The 16,836-nt window shown below is 37.5% G+C and overlaps 2 protein-coding genes across 19 annotated transcripts in view; one reads left to right on the forward strand and one right to left on the reverse strand.

Moving 5' to 3' along the window:
• The window catches only part of LOC105218415 (tropomodulin), a 120,714-nt gene that overhangs the window by 35,185 nt on the left and 68,693 nt on the right, over window positions 1-16,836 (reverse strand). The window lies entirely within an intron of this gene.
• On the forward strand, window positions 1,370-16,285 carry LOC105218491 (uncharacterized). Its single transcript, XM_011194108.3, has 2 exons — window positions 1,370-3,159; window positions 14,206-16,285. Exon 2 carries the CDS (start codon window positions 14,937-14,939, stop codon window positions 15,078-15,080), a length of 144 nt encoding a protein of 47 aa, XP_011192410.1. The 5' UTR covers window positions 1,370-3,159; window positions 14,206-14,936; the 3' UTR covers window positions 15,081-16,285.

A 16,836-nucleotide genomic window follows, 5' to 3' on the forward strand; every position in this document is an offset into this window, starting at 1 on the left:
CTCACTTGCCGGCACTCATACGCCGTGTGGTCCCGCTGCGCTGGGCTTCCGGGGCACATACGCCAACGCTGTGGCAGCACTAGCAATTGTCACGGCGACACAACAACAACTAAAATAAAAAAAAAAAAACAAAAAAAGCTAGAGAAATTGCAAAATTGGCAACGCGCGAAAGCAAATGCGCTAATATGGACATATTTTTGTGTGTCGCGATGCGGGGGGTGTGCGGAAACAAGAGGGCGTAGCGCTAGTTTGCGGTGAGATTATTTGACCAGCAAGTTGACCTATGGAAATTGCTTTCAAATTGAACACAGCGGTTGGTTATACAGCGTTGTATTGGTGGTCTTGTTGGCGCTTAAAGTCATTGGAAGCCATTGTTTCACTCGCTATTTTGACGAATACAGTGAAAGTTATTTTTCGGAAATTATTTTCGTTTCAAGTCCTTAGGAATAGGGGTGTGACGTATTCCAAAAATTTTAAATATTATTTTTGTAGGTAAGGAAGAGCTAAGTTCGGGTGTAACCCCAACCTTTTATACTCCCGCAATTGATTGATATAGTTTTATTAAGATAACATACAATTTGACCCAAATATTTCGCATAAAACCCACTAGAATAACGAAAATCATGATATATAGTATATGGAAGTTGGGACAATTCGTGGACCGATTTCATTCATTTCCACCAGCAATGTACACTATATCCGAGACTATACGCTTACTTAATTTAACTAAGATATATCACATATTAACCGATTTATAAGGTATAAAGCCCAGCGTATTTTTGAAAAATTTGTAATTAGGTTATTGGGAGCTAAGGAAAGTTATAACCCGCTTTTAACTATTTTTGGTACAGAGACAGACCATTTGGAAAGTAGTCATGCTTCTTAACCGATTTGCCCATTTTAAATCCATACCTAACTTGATTGAAATTGTTCGAGTAGTTTCTGAGATATGTGTTTTGACACAAAAGTGGGCCACGCCACGCCCTTTTTAAATTTTTCATAAATACATGAATGCTGCTCTTTTCTGACACTTCTGTAAAATTTAGGGTTTTTTTATAGCGTTAACGCAGTTTTAGTAGTTTTCGAAATAACCTTTGTACGGAGAGATGGGTGTGTTAATATCAATTTCACCCATTTTCATGTTGTATGATCGGATGCTCGAGGGAAATGGGTTCATTAGGTTTGCTATATTATTTAGGGAGATATATAAAAAAAAAAATATTTGGAATAGTAGCCACTCCTACTTTTCAAAAATAATTACGTCCAAATATTATGATTCTCTTTACAAATTTTCACTTTCATTTCTTTATTTGTGACCTAATTCTGCATTAACTAAAATTGCAAGGGACGTTCCTTCTACATGGAAACCCTTCTCCAGATTTATTTAAAGGAAAATTAAGCATTTCCGGCAATTATTTGATGGTCAAAAATAAATTTTCCATCGCAAATAATTAGCTTATAAATTTATTTTCATGCAGCACAACATAATTACCCACACCTATGGCTCTAACTGTGGTCCGAGCGCGTCTCTGCACATGTATTTGTGGAAATTAATGCGAATTGAGTGCGGAGAAAAAACAAATTGACTCACCTACACGTTTCACTGATTTCTCGCCGAAAAAACAGACAACAGAATGAAATAATAACAACAAATTACCAACAACAATTTGTTAATAAAGAAACAACAAGTAAATGGCTGTGTAAAGCTATTTAGAGGCAAAACGGAAAAGTGAGGAAGGAAGTAAAGCAAATGCGCCTAAGAAGTGTACCAAGTGTGCCAGTGACTTGGCAAACAACGCACACCGCCGACTCACCCCCAGCAAGCATGCACCAAGAGCAAGAAATAGCGGAAGAACAACACAGAAGTGCCAACAAACAATGGAAAAAAATGCGACTCTGTGCGACACAACAAACAAACAAAACAAATCGACGCAAATCGGCTTCTGTGCCAAACAGCGCCAACACAAACAAAGCCGGCTGTTCACTTCGGTCTTTCTCCACACCATTGTTTTTGTTGTATTTTTACACTGACTGTTGCTGTTGTTAGAGTTGTTGCTGTTACTAGAGTTGTAGTTGTAGCTGTGATTGTGGCCACCCACTACCACCACCACAGCGACGAGCACATGTGCCGGAGTATGATAACGAAAGTGCCAAACGAACGCATTGCTGCAGCAACAACTACAGCAATAACATACGCAGAATGGCTGGCCAAAAAGCAAACAGGCGGAAAACAAACCGAAACGATCAGAAACGAAAGGACTCCAACAAACAAACGGACGGTCGTGCGCGTATAAGACACAGTGAAGGCGAACGCAACTGCAGAGTCGCGTAAGAAACGTCGAAGCGACCGGACCGAATTTGCGACAAGCGCACAGAGCAATCGTTGGCATTTATTTTCGTAAAGTGCTGGAAGAAGTACGAAGTGGAAGAAGCAGCAGCACACGGCGTTACGCGAGTCAAGAGTTCAAGTGTGAAATTTTTGTGAATGAAATCGAGCGTTCGGTGAGCCGACGCTGTCAAGTGAAAGTGCCGTTTGGTCAATACGCACCGTTATACACGGATTGAATGTTAGCGTCTGTGTGATTGTGTAGCGTGCCCTGGAGCGGCTTAATGAGAGCCCAATGGACGCATAAAAGGATCAAGTGAGGAGTGATAAAGCAAAGCAAAGTGAGTGAGAAATAAATAAGCAAATAAATACCTGAAAACAGCTGTAGCGGGCTTACGAGTACACGTAACGGTACATTTATTCAGTTTGCCTTTTTGCGGTTTGTGTTTGACGTGCCGCAGGTGCACGCTGCTGATTGGTTTTAGGTGGCGTCTCCCCCACATTACAGTCGGCTTTTCCGCTTGATTCGCTTGATTCGCTTGATGCGCCCGCAAAGCCGCAACACTGGCAATGAGGTTGTGAAATTAGTGAGCGCATATGCAGCCGAAAAGTTGAACCCACACAGCAGAACAGCAGAACAGCAGAATTGAGTTTAGTGCAAAAACGCTAATAATATTTTTGGTCCGCATTAAGCACACATGAGCGGCTCCAGCGGTTTACCCAACTGCCTCAGCCGTGGCTCATCAGTTATAGCGCCCCGTAAACCCCGAAACCGGATAATTTTCGAGTGTTAACCGCAGCCGGAGGACATTTAACACTTCAACGACTTTTGGGTAAGTAAGGAGTCGGCCAACGGCGAAGTGCTGACTCAAGCCACCCACGCACACACTCACTTTCACTCGGGCAGCTCAAGTTCTGCCGAGTTTTTATTCTGTTGCTGCTTCTGCACATATTCTCGGAATTAAAATCCAATGGCGCAAAAAAACAGTTCTGTATTACTCTTCCGGTGCTTTACTCGGCACACATAAATTGGCCGTTATGTTGGCGCTTTTATACCGTTAGCCTTTTTATTTTCACATCCGCATCAACTGGCTTTACAGAATATTATTAGAGGTGCGGGTGGCACTGTGTGTTCCGTTGTGTATTTGATATGTTTGCTCATTCGAAGTGCGTTCTCACACATCGCACACACACACACGTGCAGGCATTTGTACTGTTAACTATAGCGAGCGCGGTGTCCTTCCGCCTGCAGTGGCGGCTAACGCTGATTAATGAGCTCCCTTGAGAAAATGTTTGCTTTCGCAGGAAGCTATTTGTAGGCGGAAGTTAAGCGTGAATTCTTGGAACATTTTACAATAATTTTCTTAAAGTTTCTTCAATATTTAACCAATGAAGTAAAAGATGATGGTATATGAGGGAAGTGGAACTTTGGTAGAGGAACTCTTTTAGTTATACTTGAGCTGTTTATAGATTTTACCATATATTTTTGCATATAAAATATTCAATTATTAAGATTTATAGAACATTTAATTTGCCTTAAAAAAATTAAATATTCATTTCAATATTCTAATTTTTATACTCTCGCAACAAAAGTTGCTAAGAGAGTATTATAGTTTTTTCCACATAACGGTTGTTTGTAAGTCCTAAAACTAAACGAGTTAGATATAGGGTTATAAATATCAAAATGATCAGGGCGAGACGAGTTAAAAAGCGAAATCGGACCATTGCCACGCCCACAAAATGGTGTAAATGAAAATAGTTGAAATCGGATAATAACCATATAAAGGTTAGGTTGAATATTACTAAAAGTGCGTTAACTCACTAACGAAAAACGTCAGAAACATTAAATTTCACAGAAGAAATACCACGAAGAAGCTGCACTCAGATTTTTTTACAAAATTGAAAATGGGCGTGGCGTCGCCCACTTATGGGTCAAAAACTCTCTCTCAGGAACTATTCGCAATTTCAATGAAATTCGGTATATAATATTTTCTTGACGCGCTGATAACACATACCAAAATATAACTCAATTTTGAATTCCATCACATTCCTTCACTTTATAACATATACATAAGGAACCAACGAAGATAGCGGAAAAATGTATTCAATATCCGGGAATGAGGGAAATATGAAATATCGTAATTCCCTAAGATATTTTAATGAGAGAACTTGTTTTCTTCTCAAAGTATGTCTTTGTTCCAATTATTATAAAAATCGGGTCATAAGTTTCTCTAGCTCCCATATACCTAATTATAGTGTTTTCAAAAATACCGTGGGCTTTACTCCGCAATAATTGTATTACGTGTGTTTTATTTAATCATCTTAAATCATATTAAGAAAATATTTTTTAAGTTAGAAAACCCTTTTAAAATCATTATTTGTACGTTTTTTGGCGGTCCCTCTCTGCTGACAGGATCATGATAAACATAATAATGATAACGAATTAATTTATTTAAATTTTAAAAAACAATACATATCAAAAATATGAAATAAAAAAAATAAAAATAATTTTTTTCTTCTTTAAAAAAAAAAAATAAAAAGAATATTATTTTTATGATAGATCCAAAATATATCCAAAAATTAAGTACACTAATCGTTAAAAAAATTAATTATATATCGAAAAAAATACTTCATTATTTAATAATTTAAAATTTTATAAAAAAAAATATTGCACTTATTTTTTTTTAATATAAATTTAAATTTTTTTTTGCTAAAATATAATATTTCAAATACACCCAGCAAGAAAAAAGTTTCCTTTTAAAAAGTTTCCTTTCTCGAATCATTGGAATTTCTGCTGAAGTGGTAACACTGCCAATAGATTGAAAAATATTCAGGATAATTCAAAAATAAATTTAATTGTGTTCAACAAATTTAAAAAATAATGGTAAATTATAAGGTAAATGGAAAGAAAATCAACAAAAATTATTTTATTTATAAATCATCATATTTTTATTTCCACCAAAAGTAGTCTTCCAACATTAATTTTCATATATTTTTTTCGTCTATTACAAGTTTTTATACAAATTATTGTAAACAAGTCTCCGAAGCTTTAAAAAAATATGCTGTTCCAAATCGTATGTCATTTAAACACCAAACACTAAATGTCTCACCACTTACAAGCAAAGTTCGCGAAAATCACCAAAAAATTGATACCAAATTGCCAGCCATCAAATCGATGTTCTCCGAATTGTTGCACTTGTACCACTACTTATATGAGTGCCTGTGTGTACTCCGTCTCTGGTTAACTTCAATTACTTCATTCCGTTCGCTTGTGATGGAGGCATTTCGTCTTCGCGTTGCATGACAGCAACTTGCCACCGAAATTCGCTCTGATCATTTGACAGCGGCAGAACAACTCTAATTTATAATCTTGTCATTTGTAACAGACGACGCTGCCGACTAAGCCATTATTTCCGCAACGACTTGTTGAACCCAGCCATAGCGGGCATATAACGGCACGCAGATAACGTCGAAAAAGCAATTGGCAAATATGATGGCAGCAGAGGGAATGCCAACTGAAGATAGTGGAGCGTGTGGAGAATTACAGTTCAACAGCTGTCGGCTGCCTACGCACGAGCGACGGACTCTCTGAGTGTGCGTGTGTGTGTTTTTGAGTGATTTGGGTTGGGGATACGTATGTGAGTAGAGGCATTGCGATAGATTTGCGTGTGACTTGCTGACAAGCTGTGCGGACGCGTCTGCATGCCTTCAGGCTGCGTTTTTTGCGCTCTTCCGATTCCATTGAAAGTATCAAATGGACATTTTATTTAGTTACACTTCCCTGGGTCTGGGCCGGTGTGCGTGTGTGTTTAACATATGCTTTCTTGATGGTCCGCTGACTTGAAGAAAACCCACACAGATTTGTCAGCACTCGGCAGTTTTTCATTCTCAATCCCAGATATTTATTTATTTCTTGTTAACATGGGTTGGGTGAAAAATTGCCCCATATTTTTTCGCCGGCTGACAGTTTCCTTCCGCACATTAATGTATTCCACTTACATACATACATACTATTAGATGTTTAGTGGTAACTACCTATGACCGCCTGCATACGTGCTTGGTTTGTAGCTTTCGTAATTTTCTTAATACTCAACAGTGTTTTTCTTCGGGAAACCATTTGCTAGCTGTTTTCTTCGCTCTTGAAAAGGTATACTTTTACTGCAACGTGTTTAAATTTTAAATCCATATTTAAAGTGAGTGCAGCAATAACTCATGAAGTGTATCATCTATTCACTTTCACTCTATACAATAAATATAGAATATAGTAAAACGGCAACAATAACATTGAAAGGGTTATATTCTTTAAGATTTTAGATACTACGAGTATATTGTTCATTCTAAAAATGTTGGAGAGTTTTGATTCGATGAAGCAACTGTTATAATCTGGTATAATCTTTAAGGTCCTCTTTATTTTTGAAAATAGGAAAAAGCTACACGCACTCATAACTGGCGAATATGGAGGCTAGGATATCGTTTTTTACGAAGAATTCACGAATAAGCAACGAAGTGAAAGCTTTTCATGAACGAAAATCGCCAAGCTGGTTACGTCACACAAAACACGTCTCACCTTAGCGGGTGCTACAGTCAAAGTAAGAAATTAATACCGCTGAACATTTTATCGCACTTCTGAGGCATGTATATCAATATATTAAAAAAAATGATTACAATTTCTCGAAATCCACGAAATTTTAAAATTCCCGTTATTTTTTGAACACAGTTCGTATCTTGAATTCGAACACTTGTCGACTGTGTTGAGCCTTCATTGTCCTGAACGCACCATACCTCAGAAGATATCCCATGATGCTTCCTCTAGTACTAGTATTAAAGGCAAATACTATAATATAAATACTAAGTTTTGAGGCATATGACCTATATTACGACCCAGTCTTATAGAATAATCGACTACAATTGTCTATTTGTATAAGGCAAATAATGTTTTGTAGAAAAAGGAGAAAATATGTAATAAAATAATAATAATATAATTCCCCTCGTATATCAAGGGACTGCTTTCGCCCCTTAATTATTACACTAAACGAAGTGAAAGTTTAATTAATAATAACTGTTAAAATGTGTAATAAAATTGTTGCCTACATCGAATTATTATAGTTTACTTCCCCGTAAAACTTTTATATTATTTTAATACTAACAACAGAAAACACAAAAAGGTCTATTTTTATATCCCTCACAGGATTATCATCAAAATTGTTACAAGTGAACATGCTTACTGTTATATAAGTAACTGTGCCTACAAGTATGTCTCCCCACAGACAGAAATGGGCAGCAGCCCATTGGGAAAACTTAACTGTTATTTAGACAGCTTAACACCGACTGAAGCGCCGAATGCAAGAGGATCTCAAGCTCTTTTACTCTTCTATTATCAACTCTTCTGTCTCAAAGTATACTTATTGATTTCAACTTCGTGCTAAAATCGTGATTGGCGTGATTAGAGTAATTAGAATATGATTTTCAAACAAAACTGCAATGCAGATGCCTCTCCTCTGAGTATTCAAGTTGATTGTTGGTTGGAGGAATAAATGAAAATCTTTTGAGTATTATTTTTAACAGCTGACTCCTGCTCGAAGACAGCTGTGCCTCAAACAGCCAGTTCAACCAACTGTATCTACTCGTTTCCCTGCAGGGTTGCTATGCCTACGTCGTTGTCTACACGCTACTCGCTTTGATTGTTGGCGCTCGCATTCCCTTCAGATTGTGAAATTCTTTTGTGCATTCTTATTTGACAAACTTTTTTAATGAGTTTCGCTAGGGAGCACACACATTCGGTACTTCGTTATTTACGTAACATCCCAACAGCAGTGCGGCGCCCCACTCGCTTACAGTGCAGACTACAAAAAATGCCAAGCTCTTCCTGCGAGACGTGTATGTTACATTTGTTGCTATTTTTAGCATTTCCACGCTCGTAATCTCTTAGGCCCACAGGCTTTGGTGGTAGCTAGGCAGTGTGTGTGGGCGGTTTGTTTTGGTTTCTTTTAGTTGAAAGTGTAAATTTCCTTGCGCCGAAGATGAGCCGCAGCTGAGCCTACGCAAATAAACAGTTTGGCTGTTGCAACAGTTCGAGTGTCTTCTTTTCCACCCTACTTGTTGTCTCTTGGAATCACTAATGTGCTAAGAGCGCTCCTTAGGAGGTGCTCCTCAATGCACTTGTCAGCTGCCTAATTGGAGTAACTGCAAATCTTTGATACTCAACGACCATCTTGGGGAGTTCTTATGCTGCTGTTGACACTCATTTGGCTGTCTGGCTGCAGGCTCCCCTTGCGATTCATTTCCTGCTTAAGAACTCTACGACAGATTACTTGAACTTTACGTGAACTCGAAGTCATTAGTTAAATAGATCCAACGTAAGTTGCGCAAGAAGATGCCGCTCTAATCCAAAGCACTTGCGAAAGCTCTTTATTTCATATTACAGTTATTCTCTATGAGTTGAGATGTGTGTTGAGTTTCATAAAAAAATGCAAGTAAAATGGAAACAAAAACAAAAAACTAAAGCGCATGAAGTGTGCAAATAAACGATAAGCATGGAGAAGTAAAAAGGGTTGGTCAGTAGCAGTAGAAGAAGAAGAAGCAGAAGCAGATGTGGCAAGCCCGTATGTAATCGCACAGTTGCAACTGTAATTACTTGTGCGCTCTGTGGCAGCATTTTAACCGCTTGAATACTCAATATCCTGCCTGTCTACAAAACGACTGCTGATAGCCGGCCGTGCGCTTTTGTTGTTCGCTGGCTCGGTAAGCTTTATTGCTTCGGACGGGTTGTCGTCAATGCAAGTGGTGGATTATCGGGTTGACTCTGTGCATACACGAATGAATGAGTGATCTGTAGCATGGCACTCACGTTGGGGTAGTGAGGCAGTGGGGCAACGGACGACTGGCAGCTGGCAACTTGCACTCGCTTTACAATTCCGCACATTTTCTCAACAGGCGTACACTCATTTGACAAATTGACATAGTTATGTTCAAGTTTTACTTTACTTTCCACAGCAGAAATGAGGGTTTAACGATTTCCACTGAAGCATGCCGCAGTTTTTTATTGTGTGCGAAGAAGAAGAAAATGTTCAATACATGCTTTCAAGCAGACATATTCATTTATATGGCACACTTTGCTGGTTTTCGGAAGTTGAGTTTTAAGCAGATTAACGTGGAACTAGTACATTTTGGAGGGATACTGGTACTAGTTGCTGCAAAAGATTGACTAAATTTGTTTTATGTTTTTTAATCTACATATTTGATAAAAATCTTATTTCATTACTATTACAACCAATCGACCCACAACTATACTAATCGCTCTCTTCACAAGCACCCACTTGCTTCACCACTGGGTTCATTTTCAATGGTGCTGTAGTTTTATATATCTCATAAGTACTTTAAATACTCGTAAAATGTTCATGAGTGCGAAGCATTACTTATGTGTGCCATATTTCACTAGAACGCTTGTTCAACAGCATATTCAGCGGGTTTTAAAGGCGCTTTGCCACACAGTTAAAAGTGAATTTATGGCAGTGAAGTACAACTGCAGAAACATATGCGTATTTATGCTTACGTTTTATGCTTTTTTACATAATCGCTGTTTCGCGTGAAAGTTGTTAGTTTTTTATGTGAGTTATGAGCTCACTTTGTTTTCTTTCTTTAGAGCGGGAGAAGTGTACTTTTCCGTTTTACTGTTAAAGGTGTATTATTGACCTTTCTTCAATTAATAAATTGAATATTTCACATAGAATGTTGCTGACTAATTCTGTAATCGGTAAATATTTTTATCAAATTTTTTTCAGGAGTTTGGCTGTACGCGGGATCTCAATTTTTTTAGATTATAAATGGGTTCCTCTGAAGTTCTTTCATTTGCTGTTTAGGAGTTGTAAAAATTTTTATTTAAAGAATTCCGGGAAACTGTTTACTGAAAATGCTTAAAAATGCTTGTATTTTGTTCTTCAAGTTCAATCAATTGAACTATGGCTTAATCTCTCTGAATTAGTTTAACTGAGAATTTTTCATGAAGTTTTTTTTTTTTAGTTTTTCTAAGTTCTCACTCTATATATGCCAGCACATCGCTTTATATAAAAATATAATAATTCCCATGTAATAAAAGTATGCATACGCATATGTCTCTCCCTCATAATCTGCTTTCGAACGCTTATGGGATATCATGTGGTATGAGTAACATTGCGTTGTCCTAAATGCTTTGAGCTGTGCAAAATCATGCGGGTTCATAAAGATTTTATATTTTTTGATTATTTTATTTTTATTGCATTTTATATTTCTATGATATAATTTTTTATGTAATATTTGCTGCTCTGGTCAGGCATATTATAACATTATAACTTTAAATCGGTCGTGATTGTTAGTATTAATGATCAAATTATCATTTGCGGTTGGTATTCAACAAATTAATGTATGGTCTTAGTGAGTATTATGTTGAGATTTAAGTAGTAAAAATCACTTTTGAAAATGAAATGGGTTGGAAAAGTCACAAGAAGTATTCAAAGTGGTTTCATCTAGCAGATCAAATGGTCATTAAGTTTAATATAAACTTTCCCGGCTCTGTTGAAATAGACAGCATCACTCAAGACTCTAAGTAATGTCTTGCAATTTGTTTCAAGTATAAATTTAGTTTCTTTAAATTTTAGCAGTCAGACACATTGAATAACTGGCTTTCTATAAAATTATATGTACATATATATTTTCGCATAGGTCCTAAATGAAATTTTTGTAAGCTTATCTATCATTCATTGTGCGTAATAGTTTCTAATAAATAATTTATATTTATTTATATATATTTGACGTATGCAATCAATTATTATAGTAATATTAAATTAGCAAATTAATATTTAAATAAAATTAATTTTTCCATAATTTTAATTTTTTGAAATTTTGAATTCATAAATTATGCCTATAAGCCATTTGTGAATTTTTAATAAACATTTAGTGTATAATGGAATGTAATAAACGAAAGTTTATTTAAAATTTCTATATTTATTTCTCTTTAAATAAATAAAAATCATTAATAATATATTTAGTTCTCTTTATTCATTTATCAAAACTATTTTCACTCTTTGACCATTGTGCGCCTGCAATTTACTGTTCGAAAGAGTAAATAAGTTTAAAATACCGTTATGCCACAGTCTGTTGCTTTGTTTTTAGTTTTTGCCAATCAGACCAATTGCATTGCATTTATTCATAAATGCTCATGCAAAAACAATAACAAAAACAATAACAATAACAATAAATTGTATTTGAATTCCCTTAAAAAAATATTAACCAAACAAATATCGAACAATTTTGTTTTTGAATTTCATTGCTTTGCTTTGCTGTAAATAGTAAAATATTGCATTTAAAAGCAGTGTGGCGGCGCTCCATTAAATGCTGCAGCATAAACTGACCACAAAATGCAATTGTATGCGCTGTGGCAAGCGGCAACCAAAAACAAAGCAGCGCGCACATAAATGCATGGCAAATACTCGTGATGTGTGTGTGTGTGTTTGTGTGGCGATGAATGGAAAAGTTTTGCTGTAAATAAAGTTATTTGTTGTTGTTGTTTGAACAATATTCCCACAGCGTTTTTAAACTGGCTGAGCGACTCACTGACGCGCTGAGTGAGTGACTGTCAAAGTTTGCAACTGCATTAAAACAAATCGTTCGCTGTTGCAACAACCAGAAGGCGGAAAGAAGAGGAGGAGAGTAGAAGCCTGTGTATTTGTAGATTATTGAAATCCTTTCGAGTGATTATGCCGAATTGCTGCAACTGTGAGTTATCTTCAGCTGCTGTTTTTTCCTTTGCTGTGCACTACTGCCACTCGAGTTATGGATAAGTCCAAGTCGCAATGCTGCTGCGAGAGTAATTAAAAGAGAAATTGCGCAATTCCTCTTTTCTACTTACCAATAATCAGATTTCTGTGTCTGTCTCCTTTTCAAATCATCATAATTTCGGAAAGAAGAAGAAAGTTTTAATGACTCCGATGTAGAAAGAATGAAGAGAAATCTTTGTAATCAAAATGTAAAATAACTACCAGATCCACTGCGTGGTGCTCCAACGCAGGTAATGAATAAAGATGCGGGTTTTATGGTACTCTTTCACATTAAGAAGCTATAAAAATTCACAACCAAGCGTCTTCTCATATTCCCAGTGGCAGCGTGGCACATAGGTACCACAACTGCATGCTTCAACTGTGAGTATGCGGTCTCTTGGTAAGCTCTGGCTTGCGCTCGATGCAAGAAGACTGCTTATATAATGTGGTATTGCACACTGCGTTACCCACAGCCATATCCACTCAATGCAAAGAAGTTTGCTCCACATTTATTTTTCCATGGCACACACCGCCTCTTTTGGGTCACCGTTGCGGCGGCACCAGGTGCAAGAGCTGTTGGCATGCACGCAATGGACGCTGGCTTGTAATACTATTTACAATTTCTACTTTCGCATAGCTGTGCTATATGCTGGCGTTGGTTTGTCGTGTTGCAAATATTTGCGGTGAATTTCTTTTTCATTTCCTCATTTTCCGCAAATTTCAATTTCCTACTGACGTTTGTCGTTTGCCATCGCATTAAATGCGTTTGCATTTCATTTGCAAGCCACATATGCGAGCATGTGAATGTGTACAGTCATGAGTGGAAAAAGTGCAGCGTGAAATATTTTATAGAACAAAATGTGGATATGCATCGCTAAGGTAGACTAAAAGGGATGATGAGTGCTGAAGATTCAGAAGAAAATTTAATAAATGGGGTGTGTTCAAAATGTAATGGGAATTTATTTTTGGAAAATATTATTAATTTATATTTGTCTCCATTCATGTTGTCGACTTTAAAATAGCCACCATTCAATATTATGTACTTATGCTGGCGCTTCTTCCAATCGTCGAAACACTTCTCAAACTTGATTTATGGAGTAGCCTTTGACTCTATCAGCGATTTCTCGACCCTTTAAGGTTGTCTTTATTTTTTGATTCAGGATAAAGTCGCACGGAGCCATGTCTGGCGAAAATGGAGGCTGGGTTATCGCTGAGAATTTTCAATTCCCTTTATATTTTGAACACATCTCGTTGCTTCGGTTTAGCGTATGACATAATGATTTTAAGACATTTTTAACAAACTAGAACGGCATGAGATTTTCATTAGATTGCTAAAGTGACGTCACAAAAAAAGTTCAATGATATGATTTTTTCTAAACAACTTCATGATCATTTCTTCACCACTGTATTTCCAACTTGTAACTTTATAAATTCATTTACACATTCGTATGCGCATACGAGATTCCGTGTCGTTGCACTATTATGTTGCACAACTGGGCGCCGCAAAGGACATGTACAACTTCCCGCTGCTGTGCCACACCACTTCATGTTGCAAGTGAAAGCAACACTTACGTATAAGCAACATACGAGTATATATAAATGTGTGTGTGTGGCTGTGTGCATTTTCGAGCACAAGTTTGTTTTGTTGCCACATGAAGTGGCATGGAGTGCATATTGCTGCCGCTTTGTTTAGCAGTGCTTACAATTGTGGAGCATGTTGCATGCGCAGTTGCATGTAGATTCAGCAAGTTGAGACCACACACAACCACAGGGCGGGCGGCCATAAGGACAGTTACACTTTGCTTTTATTGCAATAAATTCACTTTTTTTAGTTGCAACGACAAGTATTTCATGCAACGACAAGTATTTAGCTGCGAGTTTGCATTGTTGATTTGTTTATTGTGCGCGCGCTCTGTTGTTGTTTGACTCGTTCGTTTGTTGTTTTCTAGTTTTCCTCAAACTTCAGTTTCGTTTCGATACTTTTTATAACATTTCAATTGCATACTTTTCCATGGACATGCAACAACAAATTTGCTTTTTAAAGAAGAAAGTGTTTTCAAAGAATTGTTTTCTGCTTTCTACTTGCAGTCTCTCAACCACATGAACGAAAACCGTGCGATTGAAGCAAAAGTAAAAGTCGACAGAAAGTAAGAAAAGTAGAACAAACACCCTAGAATACGCCTGCACCCACGCCGGATGGAGACACAGCTTGAATACGTCAGCAGAAGAATCATAGAAGCAGACATTTGCGCGTAGAATGCGGAAGGCGGAAGACATCAACTGAACAACTTTAACAGCATCGTGAAAGAACATACGACTCGTCTTGTGATGGGCGAAGGCAACACCTGTCCCAATAAATTCAAATAAGCAGCGCCTTAAGTTTAGGCCACGCGCGGATTCGTTGAACTCAGCCAAGCGCAGCGACAACAGCGCTTGCAGCGGATTCAATTCAAGCGTGTGCTTCCTCTCGCAAGTGTAGCGAGTGAGAAAGCTGCAGCAGGTGATAATAACTGCGGCGCCACAAAAGCCCTTATTATCCGCCACATCTTTGCCACTTGACGCGCCGTCAACTGTGCATAAATCCTTTGAGCGCTCGCCACATTGTGTCACATAAAGAGCAGAGCGCGCGATTTTCATCGGATTTTCCACGAACTATTCGTGGCGCTCACATTCAACGTCATTAAAAGGCAGCGCGCGTCCCACAAATAAGCTTTGTGGCAAGCGTGCTTGTCCTTCCGCCTCACTGCGCCACGCCACCACTCGCACTCCACCCACCGGCGCACGCGTTGCAAACAACGAATTGGGTCGACGTCGACGGTATGGTGCGCGACATCTTTCTGTACATCCTTTTAATTGTTTTATTTTGCCTGATTTTCATGGCGCAGTTACTGGTCAACGTTTACGCCTTTCAACGACAACCGCCCACCACAAAATCAGATCGCGCCGATATTAGTTTCGTATAAGCTTTAAGCTGAACTGGAAGTCACATGTGTTGTGCGGAGGTCGCGCGTTTGCAGTGCATGGCAGCAGACGCTTTGCCGCGCGCTGTCAGTGGTCACGAACTGACCACAAGAAAGTGTTTACACCGCTGAGAGTGGTGGCGCTTTAGGGATTGGCGCACAAAACACAAAACAAAGGAAAGCGAACGAGTTGCAGTGCTCTGCTTAATCAGGCCGACAATCAGGTCGCGCGCTAAACCCCTTTCAGTAAACGCGCGGAACGTTGGATTTCGACGGCGACGGCCAGGGCGGATATCAGCGGAGATGGCTGTATGGATTAATTATGGCACAAGTGTATCCCGCAGCAAAGTCACGGTTTCAATTAAATGTCAGCGCAACAAAGAGAAGTGGGCACTTCGGTTGGATAAGAGCTGTGGCGCGACGCGATGAAGAATCGGAAAGCGAATGCAGAACTTGAGCTAATTAAGAATTACGCAAAATAGGGAAACGGTATAAAAAGGCAATAGTAACTGTAAAGCGCGAGAGTGAACGACAGAACAGCAACAAATAAATAAAAAACAAAACTACGAAGTACGAATTACAGCGCCATGGCAATAAATGCATGAATTCACGAAGTGCAAACAAATACAACCACAAATGACATTGCGTAAACTATAAATATAAATTAAAAGCGAAAATTAACTTTCTAACCAAATTGAAAACAAAAGTTGTCAGATATCAAAAAAAGCTTTGCAATTTGGTTGACTGCGGGAAAATTTACGGATATGCTTAATTGAAATATACACAACGCGAAAAGCAGCAGCGCACACTTCGCTGTGGCGAGAATCGGCAAAACGTTTTAATCCCCAAAGGCCGCTACAAATAAACATCATCATGACAAGGCGCTTGGTATAATGTAAATACGAATAACTGGATGTTGATGAAGGTCGTAAAAGGAGCTTAATAGAACATGTAGTGATAACAGAACGGGGGTTTCGAGAGTGGAAGTAGGTGTATGCATGTACATTTTTAGTACTTAAGATCTCTTAAGATTATACATACTTAGATATATATACAGATATATTATAATATTAGTAAAGTATATCTCATAAGCATTGCCATATTTTATGCAAATATGAGTATTTAAAATTAACTTTACATAGCAACAATTGTAACGAGTCTTAAACATATATTTATGACAATATTTAGTAGGTTTTTATTAAAAAGTTGCTTCACAACCTTTGCTTAATATTCCTTGTTAATTTAATACAAACTTGTATAAAAACAAAAAAACAACAAATAATTTTGCAATCAAATTTCAGAACCCTTTCTTTCTTTCGAGCAAACGATTTCATATTTTGAGCTTTCACTAACATAATTTATATAATTATTTAAAGAACTGTCATGAGATTTCACACTAAGAGCTTTCACTAACTTCATTTATAAAAATATTTAAAGAAGTGTCGTTAGTTTTCACATCGTTGATCTAATTTAATTTTTACATAAGTAATTAAAGAACTGTCTTGAGATTTCAGATTATGAGCTTTCACATTTTATAAAAGTATTTAAAGAACATTCGAGAAAAATAGCTATGTCTCATTCAACGTTTCTGAAGAGTAAAGAAACATTTCGAGCCACTGCGATGTTGAAAGCATTGTGGTTCTGAGTCACATATGAAATCTCAAAAAGCTCCGTGAATTTTAATGCTATTTGCTTATGATTCATGATGGGGTGAAAGGAAGGATGATTAGTAATACAAATATTTAATGGTTGCAAAATT

This window comes from Zeugodacus cucurbitae, chromosome 2 (genome assembly GCF_028554725.1).
Source record: "Zeugodacus cucurbitae isolate PBARC_wt_2022May chromosome 2, idZeuCucr1.2, whole genome shotgun sequence".
In the NCBI taxonomy this organism is placed as follows: domain Eukaryota; kingdom Metazoa; phylum Arthropoda; class Insecta; order Diptera; family Tephritidae; genus Zeugodacus; species Zeugodacus cucurbitae.